General features: G+C 34.8%; 1 protein-coding gene across 1 annotated transcript in view; it reads left to right on the forward strand.

Annotated features, from left to right (window-relative positions):
* LOC131060157 (jasmonoyl--L-amino acid synthetase JAR4) overlaps window positions 1-3,449 on the forward strand; it is a 74,144-nt gene extending 70,695 nt beyond the window's left edge. Inside the window, exons 3-4 of the mRNA XM_057993278.2 lie at window positions 1,526-2,352; window positions 2,678-3,449. Coding sequence (XP_057849261.1) covers window positions 1,526-2,352; window positions 2,678-3,216 — 1,366 coding nt within the window. The 3' untranslated portion in view covers window positions 3,217-3,449. The remainder of the gene's footprint in view (window positions 1-1,525; window positions 2,353-2,677) is intronic.
* Window positions 3,450-17,017: the final 13,568 nt, after the last annotated feature.

A 17,017-nucleotide genomic window follows, 5' to 3' on the forward strand; every position in this document is an offset into this window, starting at 1 on the left:
CATCTAGTCCACATTTGCAATTCTGGAGTTATGGAACTAAATGTGAGCAGATTTAGGGTTCATTAATCATACTTGGGCCTCTATTCTGACATTCTCAGATATGCATGCTTCCATGATATCAAGACATCAACTTTAGAATTTTGCTAACAGCTATAATAAGTGGAATCTTAAACTTGCTTGTACTTCAATTTGAGGTATTAATCTGTATGGCCAGTGACAACCAATTAAACTTTGACATTAATTTAAACTTCAGTTGTGGCCAATTGGCCAGCATCAAATGAAATAATCCAATTTCAAGAAATAAAACTACATAAATTAGCAACTAGCATAGATGCCTTTTATCAGATGTTGGTGCACTAAAATTCATTTGTATAGTGGTTTTTTGGAGAATTAGGTACCTGATTTGGTCTTTTGCTTCTTCTGTATGCTTGATGCTACTTTGAAGTTACACGCTGTTAACAAATTTCATTCATTTTATAAAAATAATCTTACGAGTGCTATAGTCAACATGGAATTTGATGATTAAAGCATTGATCTAGTGTATTTCTTTTTATCTATTTGTCGTTCAAGTAATTTTATTTAAGCTTACAATCTTCAGCAAAGTAATGCTATTTCCCAAGATGATTTCATTTCTTCTTTTATGGTTAAGTGCATCTGTATATCAATTAGGATTTAGAAAACTGATGTTTTTCTTTTCTGCATTTCCTAAAATTTCATTATGTTCCTAAAATTGGTTCGTTATATTTAGTGATAAGCTCAAGTGGTAAACTGTAAAAGCATGGGGACTTTCATGACAGAGTCCCCAGCTCAAATTCCAAGAGACATTACCAAGCCTCGAAACTGGGTATAACTCTGCTTTCAAATTGTTGGGAGTGACATACCTTGAAGGACAAGTCCAGATGCAAGTGAACTGTGAATTTTATGAAAGAGATACCTTTTAAGTCATAACAACTAAGCTGAACGTACCCCACACTCCCCCCTCCAAAAGGGGGAATTTACCAAATTAAAAAGAAGGCTTTATTATCTCTTGCAGGGTGTAAGAGTAAAGAAAATTTATATTGAATTATCATTTCTTTGGTGATGCCTTGAATGCCCAAACAAATCAAGTTGATTAATGCTCTGCACACCTCAAACCACATATTTCTGATTTTATTTATCTAACTTCTGTATCCTTTCATTTTGAACGGGAAAAGGAGAGAGGAATAAATGCTGGACACTGGTTGTGGTCCCACCACTGCTATATCTTTCACGGCCTAAAGTATTTTTTGCAGCTATAGTTACCTCCATCTTACAGGTTAAATGTTAGAATGCTATGTAGAGCTCACCATTATTTGCTTGTTTCTTCTTTGATTTATTGACAAATGTGACAGTCCATCTGGTCTTTAGCATACCATTAACATATGACATTATATACAGCCATATATTTCCTATAATTGAGTAATCAAAATTGAAATGCAACAAAATTATATTAATGTCGACAAGATGTCCTAATGAAAATAGTAACCCATTTTCTTTCAATCTGCAGACTATTCCCACTCAGACCTGGGGCAAGAGCCCTTGAATTTGTCTATGGTAGTAAACAAATTCAGACGAAAGGGGGCTTTAAATCTTGCACTGCGACTTCACATGTATTTCGTAGTGAACTTTATAAGAAGTGGAAGGAGAGCATCCAGGTTTTTCCATGCAGTCCAGATGAGGTTGTATTTGGGAATGATTCTCAACAATCCTTGTATTGCCATCTCCTATGTGGATTGCTTTATTCAAATGAAGTACAATATGTGCAGTCAACTTTTGCATACTCTATTGTAGATGCTCTCCGGACTCTTGAGCATGTCTGGCAAGAACTTTGTTCTGATATCAAGGAAGGGAAACTTAGTGAACGAATCACAGTACCTTCTATGCGGGCAGCCGTATCCAAATTGCTTAAACCAAATCCAGATTTAGCAGATGAAATCTATGAAAAATGTAAGCACAATCAGAATTGGCAGGGAATCATCCCACAGCTTTGGCCTGGTGCCAAATATATTTATGCTATCATGACAGGTTCCATGGAGCTGTACCTAAGGAAATTGAGACATTACGCAGGCAATCTACCATTGCTGAGTGCAGATTATGGTGCCACTGAAGGCTGGATTGCTGCCAATATAGATCCCACAACCTCACCAGAGAATACAACTTTCACAGCGGTACCCAACTTTGCATATTTTGAATTCATTCCACTCCATGTGCATCTTGAAGAATGGAAACTGGATCAGAGTGTAGCTACTGCCCACTATACTGAATCCGAGCCTGTGGGTCTGACAGAAGTGAAAGATGGGCAGGATTATGAGGTGGTTGTCACAACATTCGGTGGTGCGTTCCACCCCTTGTTCTGCTAATATTCAATTTGCAATTTGAGCTTTCTGTTTGTCTTTGAAAATTTAATTTTATTAACAGAAGTACATTGAAGTCTAGATTAATGGGGATATTTTATTCTTATGGCACAAAATTTCGTCAAATTTATCCATCCCTTTCCCTTTGAAGTGCCCTGTTTTAATAAAGGGATGGATAAATTTGCTATGAAGCACCTTATTAGAAGATTCGTAAATCAATTTGGAATGACATATACATCACATATATTAGTTTTATAACTATATAATAGAGAGACACTCCTTTCAATGTCTTTGTCTGCATACAGGACTTTACAGGTACAGACTTGGTGATATTGTCAGAATAACAGGATTTTACAATTCTACGCCACAGTTGTCCTATTTATGCCGAAAGAACCTTCTTCTTACATTAAATATTGACAAGACCACTGAAAAAGATTTGCAAATAGCTGTTGAGAAGGCTATCAGACTCATCAAGGAAGAAAACGTGGAGCTGGTAGACTTCACAAGCTATGCAGATATGTCAACTGAACCAGGCCACTATGTAATCTTTTGGGAGCTCAATGAAAAAATAAATGAAAGTGTTCTAAATAGATGTTGCTCAATAATGGACGAGTCTTTAATTGATCCAGGCTATGTTGGTTCTAGAAAAGCTAATACTATTGGACCCCTTGAACTTCGAATTGTGGAAAAGGGTGCATTCCGAAAAATTTTAGATCACTACTTGAGCCTTGGAGCAGCAGCGAGTCAGTTCAAAACTCCCCGCTGTGTCAATTCTAACCAGGCTTTGTTTGACATACTCAATAGTTGTGTAATCCAAACACATTTCAGCACATTCCTCTCTTAATATGAAACAGGATGCAAAAGAACTTCCAAAGTGGCCTTTTCATATTCGCAAATCATGTATTATACAGAAGTCGAGAGTTGATACCCTGATCATAACTTTTAGTACTGCTGGTCAAGGCTTAGCAGCAAAGCATGCCCTTGTAATTTGAGTTTGAAAGCTCTTTGTTAATTTTTATTATTGTGTACACTCTGCATCGTATAATCTGAAAAGTGTTTTGGGCTGTGTTGGCTCCATGATGTTGTGGAAGTTTTCTTCTGATGTATGTGTGTTTGTATTATGAGCTACAAGAGTTAGGATCCCAAATTTAAGGATTTGGCTTTACGAATGTATATATTAGCTCTTGCATCACTGTGCTTTTTTAATACTGTTCTGTAGGAGTAAGATATCTGGCATGCGTACTTCATTAAGATGATTTTTTACATTAAAATTTTGCAGTCTGCATGTTGGATATCCTATTCCCTATTTTGTAATGAGAGCTTATGCTTTTGTTACAAGCTCCAACAAGTGAACAAAATAATTTGAACAAATCTGGCATTCAAACTGCCCTAAGGTTTAGTACCACTTGTAGAGGTAGCTGTCCCATGGCGTCTCCTCTCCGTGTAGAGTTGAATTTTTATTATTGATGTACAGCAGTCTTCTTGTCAGATATCATTCTCTCTACTTCCTATTGAGAACTTATCCTTTCGTTAGGAGCTCCAAAAAGTTAAAACAACTGTTCTCAACAAATTAAATTGAATAATGCTTTTGTGATTAGCTTGGAGGGCAGTCTATCTATCTTAAATCAGTGTTACTGCAATTTGATTAATAGATTGTGAGGCAATCTGAAATGGTTTTGTTGCAGATTATTTTCACAAAAGGCATAATGCTTGAAATTTATGTGAGGTAAAATTTGGTGAAGGTTTGGTTCTTCTTGGTACCTTTCATGAAGTTTGAGTGTTAAGAGTACCATTAAATAGTGATCAGTGCATTATCCCTTCTTGGTTTCCTTTCAGCACACCATGTGCAACGTAAGGGGTGGTTTAACCCCCTAATCTCCACGTGTGCCTTGATCAAACGAGTGTACTCTTACCATATTTTTGTTGTTTACCATGCACCAATCAGAGGCATGCTTAAGAAAGTGAAGATGATAAAGTTGGAGGGACAAACTTGTGCTGCCACCGCTCCTCTCCATCTGTGCCCCCAAGTTTTTTGGTTGGCTATAATGACTACCCCAATAAAATGTTTGTTTTTGAAGGCAAGAGTCGCTCGTCTTCAACCTTGTGTTATGTGGGTGCTTGTATCCCTTATTGTGCACGAATGTCTACTCTCATCTACCCTTGGTTCACTTTACCTACCTCTACCCCTTACCACTTATCATTCATGAATCATCTCCCAAAAGAACATGCACAAGTAGACACAAGTGTTCACATTGCATTATATTGAATCCTAATTATATTCCACATGATTGCCTTGTGCGAGTGCTACACGTGTGCAGCATCTCATTTTGCTTCCTATGCAACTAAATCACATCCGTAGAGCTCTCTCTTGAGACAATCCTTGAGCACTGTATCCACGAGGGTTGAGTCAAATATTTATAGTGTGACAGGATCTTCAGATGTTTTCGTCATGGTAATATAATTCGATGTTTGTTATGTGTCTTGTGTGGTCCTACACGTGATTAGATTTTGTGTTGTATTCACTTATCCACACATCTTGCAAGGGATTTGCCATATGCCATCGTATTGCTTAAAGTTGCTTTAAAGGTTCTTTCAACGGTTGTGCAACGTCCTGCCTACATGTACACAAATTGCCTCCTTGTGAAACACACACCATTTGCTCTCGTGCAAGTTACCTAATATCGCAAACGTCCTCCATTGCTTAACAAGGTTTGCTTTAACTGTATTCTTCTAAAATTATTCGTGTCTTATATTTTCTTGCTCACTTCTAGGCCTTCGCTTCCTAGCGCCAACATTCCCTCGTACCAATACATACATTCTGTTTTCTTTTTCTTTCTTTGCGTTTTTTTTTTTTTTGGCCACAACCAATATTTTACCACCAATTATTATATTGCATAAATAAAGTAAATCTGTATACTTTTTCATTTTTTAAACTACTAACAAGCAATTTTATCTCACTTTAAAATTTGATCTTGAAATTGTTGGTGGATGAAAACTTTGCATTAGATGTTGAAATTCTTACGTGTCATTTTGAAGTAACTATAGTGTATCAACAAGACATTAACATTGTTTTTACATATAAGATTAAATATACCAATGTACTAAGGATCTAATTTAATAGTATTAATAGAAATCCCTTAAAATGATACTAATAGAAATCCATTTTTTATCATAATATTTTTTTTTTCATGTAAGGGTTACCACATTAGTCATCACACATGGCTATGTTGGAATCGAGAAGAGATTGAATCTAGTTTTAAGCCATGAACTTGTTTAAAATCTCTTTTCACAACATACAATTTCAATAGAAGATATTTACATAGAATAATATCAACTTTTAAAGTCTCCATTTATGTCTTAATCGTACTAACTATTTATGGTTTGCATACAACTTTGATATATTCAAGTGTTATTCCAATGTACCTAGTGCTCTAAAAATATTCCCTAAAATCAATGGTGAATTTGATGAGTACACAACAATAACAGTTGGTTCTAAATAATGTATACTAATAACATATTGTGAATATGATCTTGTACTAACTCATGACATGATGTCAACATACAAAGGAATCTCAAAGGAATCTCAAAGGAATCTCAAAGTATGTTTTGAAATTTAAAGCTTCAAAGATCATCATGTAACTGCCTATTTATTCATAATGCAAATGCCTTTAATTAGATCCAAAACATGCTTCCATATCCTTATGTTATAACTAGAGTTAAGATAGAAGGGCTATTCTCTTAAAGGGAATACTTGATTTTATATGAATTGGTAAATAGCTTTTGTGTATATAAAGTAATATAATGCCCAAAGATTATTAAACTATACATTAACCACCAACCATGTAGTACAACAACCAATTTGTACAAATATCAATTAGTGGTCAACCTAAACTTTTAAACATGTAAGGTGATAACCCTCAATGACAAGAATTCTTCATAAGATCATAAAAATGCCCTATTTAAATCATGTTCCTGTTAAACATTTTTTAATCTATCATTCACATGCGAAGACCACTTTGAAGAAGATGATTTAGATTGATGCTACTTGAGTTTTTCTAAAATCAATCTCTCTTGTAGCTATGAACTCATTTGAAAGGTGTAGATACCATTAACGTTATAACTCAAAATGAAGATGAGTTTGATACATTATTACAATCGCAGCTATAGCTTAAGCGTAGCAACAATATTTATCAAAAGTAATTGTTGCCAACTTTACGACATCACATCTTGTGGATATGGGGGAGATGATAAGTCTTGGGAGGGATTGGACAAAGATGGGATGTGGTCCCAATCTAGGCAAATGAAGGGACTCCCCATCACACTAGTTAGTAGATCTAGTGGAGTTTGAGGTGCTTGCACTTCTTTACAACTTTGTGTTGACTTTGGAAATTCCAATAGATAGAAATCCATGAAAGTATTTGGAGAAGCCCAATTCCATGATGGCACTACCTATGGCTATTTTAACTCTGTTATGTATGCAAAGTGTGTTAGTAGCTAGCTTTTGATGGTAATATACTATTATTGTATTTATGCAAGGTGAAAAAGTTAGAAGGGAGGATATAGTTAATAGAAACAAAGAAAAGAGGGAGGTGATAACCAAAAAAATGTGTAGAATTTGGCCTCTTTTTAGGGTTCAACTTTTCATCCATGTTTACTCAAAAAGTTTAGCTGTCATTAATTCAACCCAATTTTATAATATAAATAGCAAGTTGAATGCATTCCATTCCACTAGATTGATAAAGTTACACAAAATTCATTCCCACAATCTACTTAAACTGCTTCCATTAGGGGACCATGATTAAACACAAAACCCACAAACACTCCCAAGTTTGAGGATTCTCTCTAGGACATGCTAAGCAACAAAGTGTAGAGTTAAAATTATTGCCAAACAAGCCAAAGATAATTTAATGAGAGCAAATGCCAAATTTATACAACTCAAACCTTGGGATCATGCCATTTGTAGTGATTTGGACTAAAAAAGAAGTTTAATATACAAAAGACATTGAAGGACAAATGTTATAACATTATATTTTTCCTCATGATTAGTTGTAGATGCTTAATGAACCATTAGGATGCGAATTGTAGGTAGCCAAAAAAACCTTTAGTTTAAATGGTTATGTCAGGAGTTTGACAAGGAAACTACTAATGAAAACTACATCCACAAGATCCAATAAATAGAAGCAATTAAATGAGCTCATGAAGCTCTATTAGCTTCAAGATTGTAATGTTGGGCAAAATGTTCCTTTGGCACATTTACTTGGTACTTAATAACTTTGACAAAATTGGAAGTTGCCACATATAGGTGATAAATAGAATGACCACATAAAAACGAGAAATATTAAATTTCACAATCATATGTAGGTTAAGTATTAGCTAGTTATGACTTGTATTGAAGTTTATGCATGAAGAATTTTCACTTATGAAAGGTTACAATGATGTTGTGTACCAATGGTGGTATTATGTACTTTGGGGTCAACCTAATGTGTTTGTTTGTTCTCTAGATTAGGATCAATAGTCATCGAAATTTTTGTTCAACAAAGGTCTAAGAAACCTTCCAAATTATCACTTTTCTTGAGGACCTTAATTCAAAGGGAGTCCACATTACAATTATCCCACTTGAAGGCAAAAAAGGGAAAGGTAAACTTGCATTAGAAGGAAAAATACTTTGAGCCTCTTTGAAAATGGAGGCATAATAATAGTCCTCTTATTCAAATAATGATGTGAACTGAAACACAACATTCTAGTGACTCTTGCTTAGAAGAGGAAGAACCTAAGCCTTAATCCATTTGGTAATGGAGTTGTGAGGTGGGAAACACAGTCTCTTTGCTAAAAATACAATTTCTTTTATGCTAGAATAATTCAATGTAAGGTACTTAAAGTGAGATTTTGATTGTGTCATTGTTACATTATTTTTAATTTCCTAAGGTATCTTGTTTCTTCTAGTGCAAAGCTACTTCAAGAGGCCACTTTTGTTGATGTATCATGAATAAATCCACTAAATGGTGCTAGAGAATCACTATAATGGGAGAGTGAGGCTTCCATTAATTAAAATAACAATCCTTATACTTGGTAATTCTACTGTGGAGGATTGTTAGGGATGCTTCAAAGAATTCGTAATAACCTCCCTCATGGTGGAAAACTCCTATGCTTTTCATCATGTGTTCTCTTTTCACTCACATCAAAATTGGCCCCATGCAATTGATGGATGTCTGCAATTGGAATGCTCATAATATCCCCATTAGAATTCGGTAGTGTATGGCCCCCATGGATAAAATCATACTCATAGGGGTTAGTGGTGAAATGAAACTTGTTTGTTGTTGGAGAATGCTCTATTTGAGTCTCCAATGGTTCCAACCACCTTATGAAAACCTTGACATTGACATGGGGAGTTATGACATATTTCCACCTTGAGCAATCTCTATCCAAATTCATTGTCCCATGAGATTAAAAATTCATTTTCTTTCAAGAGTCGAGGAACAAAATATCTCAAACGTGTTAGTGGAAATCACAAGCACTTGGACTTGTCATTTCCTCTCAATTTCTCTCTTCTAGTTCACCCTTCCATGCCCCTTTTTGTCAGGGTTGTTTGGCCTCTTGTTGATGTATCATGAATAAATCCACTAAATGGTGCTAGAGAATCACTATAATGGGAGAGTGAGGCTTCCATTAATTAAAATAACAATCCTTATACTTGGTAATTCTACTGTGGAGGATTGTTAGGGATGCTTCAAAGAATTCCTAATAACCTCCCTCATGGTGGAAAGCTCCTATGCTTTTCATCACGTGTTCTCTTTTCACTCACATCAAAATTGGCCCCGTGCAATTGATGGATGTCTGCAATTGGAATGCTCATAAAATCCCCATTAGAATTCGGTAGTGTATGGCTCCCATGGATAAAATCATACTCATAGGGGTTAGTGGTGAAATGAAACTTGTTTGTTGTTGGAGAATACTCTATTTGAGTCTCCAATGGTTCCAACCACCTTATGAAAACCTTGACATTGATATGGGGAGTTATGACATATTTCCACCTTGAGCAATCTCTATCCAAATTCATTGTCCCATGAGATTAAAAACTCATTTTCTTTCAAGAGTCGAGGAACAAAATATCTCAAACGTGTTAGTGGAAATCACAAGCACTTGGACTTGTCATTTCCTTTCAAGTTCTCTCTTCTAGTTCACCCTTCCATGCCCCTTTTTGTCATGGTTGTTTTGTTGCTTCAAATAACTACAATTTGAAAAGATTTACCTTAAATCAATACACAAAGGATTCCAAGGTAGCCTTTACAAAAAGGACCGTGATTAAATTAAAAAAAGATTTGAGCCAATTGACAAGAGCAAGACACTCTTCTATGCTATTGTCTCCATATAACCAAGGGAAATTTCCCTAAGATCCTATAAGATTGCTAAAGATAAATAAACAAATATGATTGTAAGAACACTCTACACCCGATATATGAGAGCAACCTGATTATTTTTCACCAGCTATCCCTCATACTAGCTTGCCAAAATTGTAGATCAAGATCATATAAGGCCAATATATTAAATTGGTTAACTATTTTATTTATTTATTGCATTTGAGTTGTGAGGGTTTCAAGATGATAGATGCATAGAGTCTTGAGTAACACAAACATTTCTACACATGCTTACCATTCATGCAAGTACTATTTATTATGAAGGATGCCTTTTTGAAAAAAAAGACAACATTAAAGATGTTTGTAAATAAAAGTTAAGTTTGGGTGAATCAATGAGAGCATCTTGAAATGAATTTGAAGTAAATGGTGCAAATTGAAACCAAATATATTTGATATGGAAAGATACAAAGTCTAGAAGAGTTCACCTTTGATACCATTTATTTATTTGGTTTTTAATGTATTGTTTTTTATAAATGTTTTTAATGTATTGTTGTTTTATGTATTTCAATTAAAAAATAAGAAGAGAAAATAGAAATATTATTTTTGAGTTTAAATATAAGCAAATTATGTCTGAAAGGTGTATATTAGATCTAACGACATTCACAAGTAATCCTTACATATTCCTAAACTATTTTAAGAATATGGATACATGTGTAAGGATGATTACCCTTATATTTGAAGGGTTGTCTGATGGTTTTTCCAGGTGTAATTTTATAGCTATGACTCAAGAAGGTGTTCAAAACCCGCTTCATTTTGATGATATATATATAATTCAATGGATATTGGGTAATTAATTCTTGATAATAGAGTATTGATTTTGGGATAATTTTGACCTCTCTTCCAAGTTTGTGGCAATGCTGTTAGACATGGGAGAAGAGAAGGATGGTAGTGAGAAAACAAGTACTGGGGTGTTTAAACAATGCATTTTCCAATGGATGGTAGAGCCTCCTCACTGAATAGTTCTTCCACTGCTACCTAGAAATCATTCATTTTTATTTGTAAGCTTACCATGGATAATAGGAGGTTGAAGGCAAAAAAAGTTGTGGATTTCCTAAAATAAATAGTGGGTTTAAGTGAGGAACCTAGCATTGATTGGATGATCTCTTTGTGGAGCAATAATTTAAGGAGGATGACTAGTGCTCTAGGACTAACATAGATACATATATAAGATGTAATATTATGTGAGGCACATATGCAAAATTTTGTTTATATTTGAGTCATTTTATTCAACAACTCAATTTTTTTATAGTACCATGCCTAGAAAATCTCTATATACATCATGTCATTTTTTGTCTTGTAAAAGGTGATGCTCTAGAAATTTGCAAAATTTAGAAAATCATAGTGTATTTATATATGTATATTTCAATAAAAAATGGATTAGCCCTTATGATCATAGTTTATGCAACAAAAATAATAACATAATTATTAAAAAGTATATACTAATATAAATTATAAATTATAATTTTAAAATAGTATGTAAATTATTTACAACATTTTATTAAAAATTGAAATTTAATTTTTAATACATATTTAATATGTGCAATTAACAAGAATCAATATAAATATTTAAATATATATTTTTAAAAGTGGTTAAATGATCAATTATAAAAAAAATTTGGCATGCAAGATGACCTTAAAATCTAGATATGATATGCATGTAGTACTTTTCATATTATAATATTAATTACATACATACATACATACATACATACATACATACATACACACATACACACATACATACATAAATACATGCATGCATGCATACATACATACATACATACAAAGTTATTTGGAAAATTGCACAATGATGGAGGGCCATCCCGCTCTTGCAATTTTTTGGTTTTATTTCTATTGTTGAAACTTTGGTTTTTGTTTAGTTGTTGTTTCTTGTTCGGAGTTGGGTGACAGTTGGAAATTCCAAGCAACTGGTAAACTATATGAAGGTGGCCGATAATTGGAGAAATGGTTGGACAGTGAATGTGTAACCACAGAAGCTATGTGCAGATGAGACATTGGTCATAGGAATAAATGCCTTGAAGTTTCAGTTGACTATTAAAGACGATTGTTAAATGTTGCCAATGTAATGATTGTGGAACCTGTTGGAGCTCAAAATTGTGGGTTGCCTGACCCTAAGAGGATGCCAAAATCTACAATCAAGTTGGGCAATCAATTTTGGCCAACTAACGGAATGAACCTTCGAGGTTATCAATTCCCTACTTCTTTTGGTTTTGTTAAACCAAGGTGGGTATACCTTATCACCAAGTATCTTTACCTTATGATACTTAAGCGGATTATAACTACACAATTGTTTTATGGTCAATATTAAACTGGAATGAAGATTTGATATGACTTTGGTACCTTTGACTCCTACTTTCTACTTCTACAAAACTAAAAATGAAATCTTATTAGCTGAAATTATGGGATTGTAGATATATGATTTGGACTAGTGCATTCTTTGTTTATTGGGTTCAGAGTCTTATGAATTTATTTTCTTATATTCTCCTTGTTAGATAGTTAAAAAATACCATCTACTGTTAATCTTTCCACACTTAGTGATTCAATTTCAGCATGACAATTACTATATATGCAATTTTAATCTTTCCTAGAAAGAGGCTTATACAATAATCGATCCAAGAATATAATTTATCTTGTTCACTTCACACAACAATGTAGCAGTCTGAAAATAGCGAAACAACCACAATATGTAGAAATACTTAAACAACCTTTGATTTCTCAGCATTAAAATAACAAGCTCGAATTGAAAAGCATCTACAATAATCCTTATCACAAGATAGGAAATAAAAGTAGGCTAGTCTGTATTATTGGAAGAGAGATAAAAGTATCTTTTTTCATCTTGTCTTGCATAAAATAAGTGATCTTCCTTTTATAAGGAAATATCAGACACATATGAAACATCATGTCTTTTAAAAATAAAACATAAGTTAGGTACATAGTGTAACTAACCGAACAGGTCTTTTAATGATTCAAGAGAAACAAATTAACAACCCTTAAGTGATCTACATATTCCTTCTCTTTATAAGTAGTGATGTTCGAGACAAAATGTCTCATAACATACTCTTTCCTATAGAGCCTATTCAAGACAATCTTCATGCTATCAAGAACATGATCTTCACCGTTGATTTCATCCAACGCTCATGGGAGCTCTTGTGACAACAATTGCACATGTTTGACTCATGACCAAAATTATTGCATATGAAACACTGACTGGTAAAGGTATGACCATTGTTCATATTATTCATTCCATTATTCATCCTATGTTTGCATTGATTTGCCATTTGACCAAATTTATTGCAAGGAAAACATCTACCATTGAATTTATAGGCATTAGGTTGTCTTATCGGAGGATTCTTTCTCTTCTTATGATTAGGCTTTGCATTACTTTGTATAGAAATGGAGGATTCTCCTTTCTCATATCCAATTCCTCACATGTCTTTTCCATGTCTCTTTACTATCTAGCATCTCATCCAACCTTGTTGAGCTAGCATTGAATTTGTCTTTGTATTCATTTGTAGTAGCAAGTTCATCTCTTAGGGAAACAATTTGTCTTTCAATTTCTTGACCATTATTCCTTGATTGTGTCAACTCAAGCTTCAACTGATCATTCTCATAGGTGATTCTGAAGCATTTATCTGATCTGTCTTTTAATGATTGAGTCAAACTTTCTTCATTCTACTTCCGATCTTCAATCTCCTTAGTCAACTTCATCGCAATGGATTGTATCTCATTCTTCAATACAAGATTTTCTCTAGCAAGATTATCACATTCATCGACTTTGTCTTGATTTTCCATGCTTTGTTCTTCTTTCCCCTTTAGCTTGTCCATCGACTCTTTCCTCTTGTCTCTTGAAGTGTTCACTTGATCTTTCAAATCATTAATGAAGTCTTCAATTGCATTCAAGTTTCTCTCTATGGAACTTATTTCATTTCTCACTGCATCAAGATGCTCAAGTGCCACACAAAGCTGTCTCTGCAAACCAAAATCCATTGATTCAATCTCCCGGACCTTCCTCAAGCAGTTAGGCTTCCTTAGAGGAACTAGGCTCTGAAACCAATTGTTGGAATCAAGGAACACTGAGAGGGGGGGGGGGGTGTGAATCAGTGTTCTACCGGTTAGTAAACTTTCAAACTTATTCTCAGACCACAAGAAGAAAATACAAGAAAGTAAAATGTAGAAACACACCAATATTTTTACGTCGAAACCCGAAAAGGAAAAAACCACAGTGGGATTGGAACCCACAATATTCACATACTATGATCAGGAGTACATTAATATTACAAAAGGGGAATGCACTTGCATTCAGGTGCACTGCCTAGAACCAAAGGTTCAATTACAATATGGAAGTCTCACTGACTTACAAATCATTTACAATAATAACTACAATGATTGAAATCCAAAACAACTGTAACACCTCTGCAACTCTACTATGTTCTACTTCTCAGACAACTACCAGATCAAGAATGTGCACGTGAAACTGTGCCAAATAGGTTTCTCTATCACTACTCGCTCATACCATACCTCAAAATGATCTCCTACATTGGTCATATATATCCGCAATCACAAAATAAAACATTCATCAAGTCATCCAACCATAATATGCAATGTAGCATGTAACTGGGTGTTGGCTTAGACCACTAAAACATGTGGATCAACCAGATAAAGTCTAAATGATTTCTACATGCCGACCCTATCATCCCATGCACGAAACTCACCACCGCAATCACCGCAAATATTCCAGACCAAAAAGTGCTCTACTTATCCTGAAATACCGATGACAGATTACCTGACCACTTCCACTACTGGTTACCAAAATCCATAACTACCGAATAGAATTTCTCAGGAGAGTTGCCATCAATGACAACCCTAATCCATTATCCATGCATTAGAATCTATTGGATGAGTGTCAATTGCCAACAGTGACTGGCTCAACTACCTCTAATGATTTTGTTATCTTAATCAAGACATCAGCGAGTTGATCCACTCGTTTCTTCATTTTGTCCTTTTTAACCTTTTCTTCATTGAATATTGTCACAAGATATGCAAAAGATGATTGAGCACCTTCCACTGCTCCTTCATGTGTCTCCTTGCCTAGGTCAATCCCGTTGATGACATAATTTGTGTGTTGCACTTTATCCAAATCTGTGTTTGGAGGAGGAATTGCCATTTCTACATATTTGTTCTTTGACTTATCCACTTTTATCTTGGTTAAGGTCTTGGCCTTATTTGTTAATTTAGGATTGACATGAATCAACTGTCTGAAGTCAAAGTCATCTAGGGAGATGGCTTGTTTCTTTCTCTTGGAAGAGTTAGACACTAGCCAAGGTGGCAAAGGTGTATCATCATCTGATCCAATAGACGGTAGTTGTGATGCTAATTCTTGAGACTGAATGCTTGTGGTAATTGTTGGCAACAACAATGGAGGAAAAATGAGAGTGGGGGGGGGGGGGGTGAATCAATTTAAACAAATCAACCTCAACTTCAGATTTGATCAAGAACAACAATAACAAAGATAACCACCACATCAACAACACACATAACACACAAATTTTTTACATGGAAAACTCGATTAAGGGAAAAACCACAATGGGAACCTACCCACAATATGATGATACTCTACAGTAGTATGTTTAAATATTACAACAGGGAATACACATGCATTTGGGCACACTTCCTAGAGCTCACTGCTCAAAATTAACAAAGGGCTACAACCCTGGGAAGGCTCACGCCTTACAAAGATCGAACAACAATCCGGATTACATGAACTAAAAGAATAGTATCTCCGAATACTTGATTAGAGTTTCGGTTAAGCATACTGTCTGCACTACAACACTTCTCTTCTCTTCTACACACTTTTGAAATATCAATTCGCTTGTCGCACATACAACACTCTCAAAGAGCGCAAACACAACCGCAAACATACATCTTACATCATTACTACACTTATTTATACAAATCATCAACCTTAATTCCAAGATCGGCTCAACTCATAAGACCTAATTACAAAATTACATCACACGATACATAAATCAATATGCAGACCAAAGCAATGTTGGAAATTACATAGCATGGACTCAAATCAAAACCTTAAATATGCAAGACCATTGAATATCTCACCAAGATCATTTGCAACACGCAATAATCATCGAGTCGACCAGAAAGTCGTATAACATGAAGAATACCACCAGACCAATAAAATATTCAATAACATGCACAACGATCAATGTGGACCACCAAAACACAGAACACGATCAAAGAATATCAACAAGCAACGTGAATTCCTCTGCAACAACCGCAACAACTCGGATAATTAGAATCATCATCATCTCCCTTGTGGAGCTCAAGAAAACCAACAACAAACTAAAAGATACACTTGTGAAGTTCCAAATCATGAACCACCCGAACTGAGGATACACATGAACGTACCAAACACTCTCCAAAATCCACACAACATAATGAATCAATTTTGGAGCAATGTAAACCAGAAATCACAACTTTTGCAATACAAAACCAACATAAGAACCAATCATCACACTGAATCACATAACTCGATCAAATCACCTTCCGGAACACTAACACTCATACTGAATCAACTAGAGATAAGTATCTCAAAACCCATTAATCCACATCAGAATATCTATAACCAAACCAATTGTCTGCAACACCGAAGCAGAAGAACATAGGAATATGTTGACATCAATGACAACGACACATTCCAATAACTCTAATATCCAACAATCCCTCCCTTTGGCATTGATGGCATTGATGGCATTGATGGCAACATATGAAAATGAGAAACAATCAATGCAAAGAAAGAAATCAACTCCAACAATGTCCCCCTAAGATCATGCACACATAGCAATCAATCTCTCTACCTTGGATAGATAAGATAATTTTTCACATGCTTATCTCCCCCTTTGACATCAATGCAAAAGACTCATAAAAATGATTATTATCTACCCCTTAGAACAAACTCACAAATTTGATCATCTGAATCACATACTAACTACTCCCCCTAAGTAGCAACACCCACTCATCAATCTGGATTTTAAAAAAATAAGAGTATGAAGTCCACCGAATTGATGCATCTTAATGAATCTAGTTCACATTAGGAGGGGCAATCACCCCTAACTTCTCTCTTAGATATACAAATGTATCTATGGGAAAAGGCTTCATGAAGATATCCATAATCTACTCATTTGTAGATACATA

The sequence above is a fragment of the Cryptomeria japonica genome, chromosome 7 (genome assembly GCF_030272615.1).
Source record: "Cryptomeria japonica chromosome 7, Sugi_1.0, whole genome shotgun sequence".
Lineage (NCBI taxonomy): Eukaryota > Viridiplantae > Streptophyta > Pinopsida > Cupressales > Cupressaceae > Cryptomeria > Cryptomeria japonica.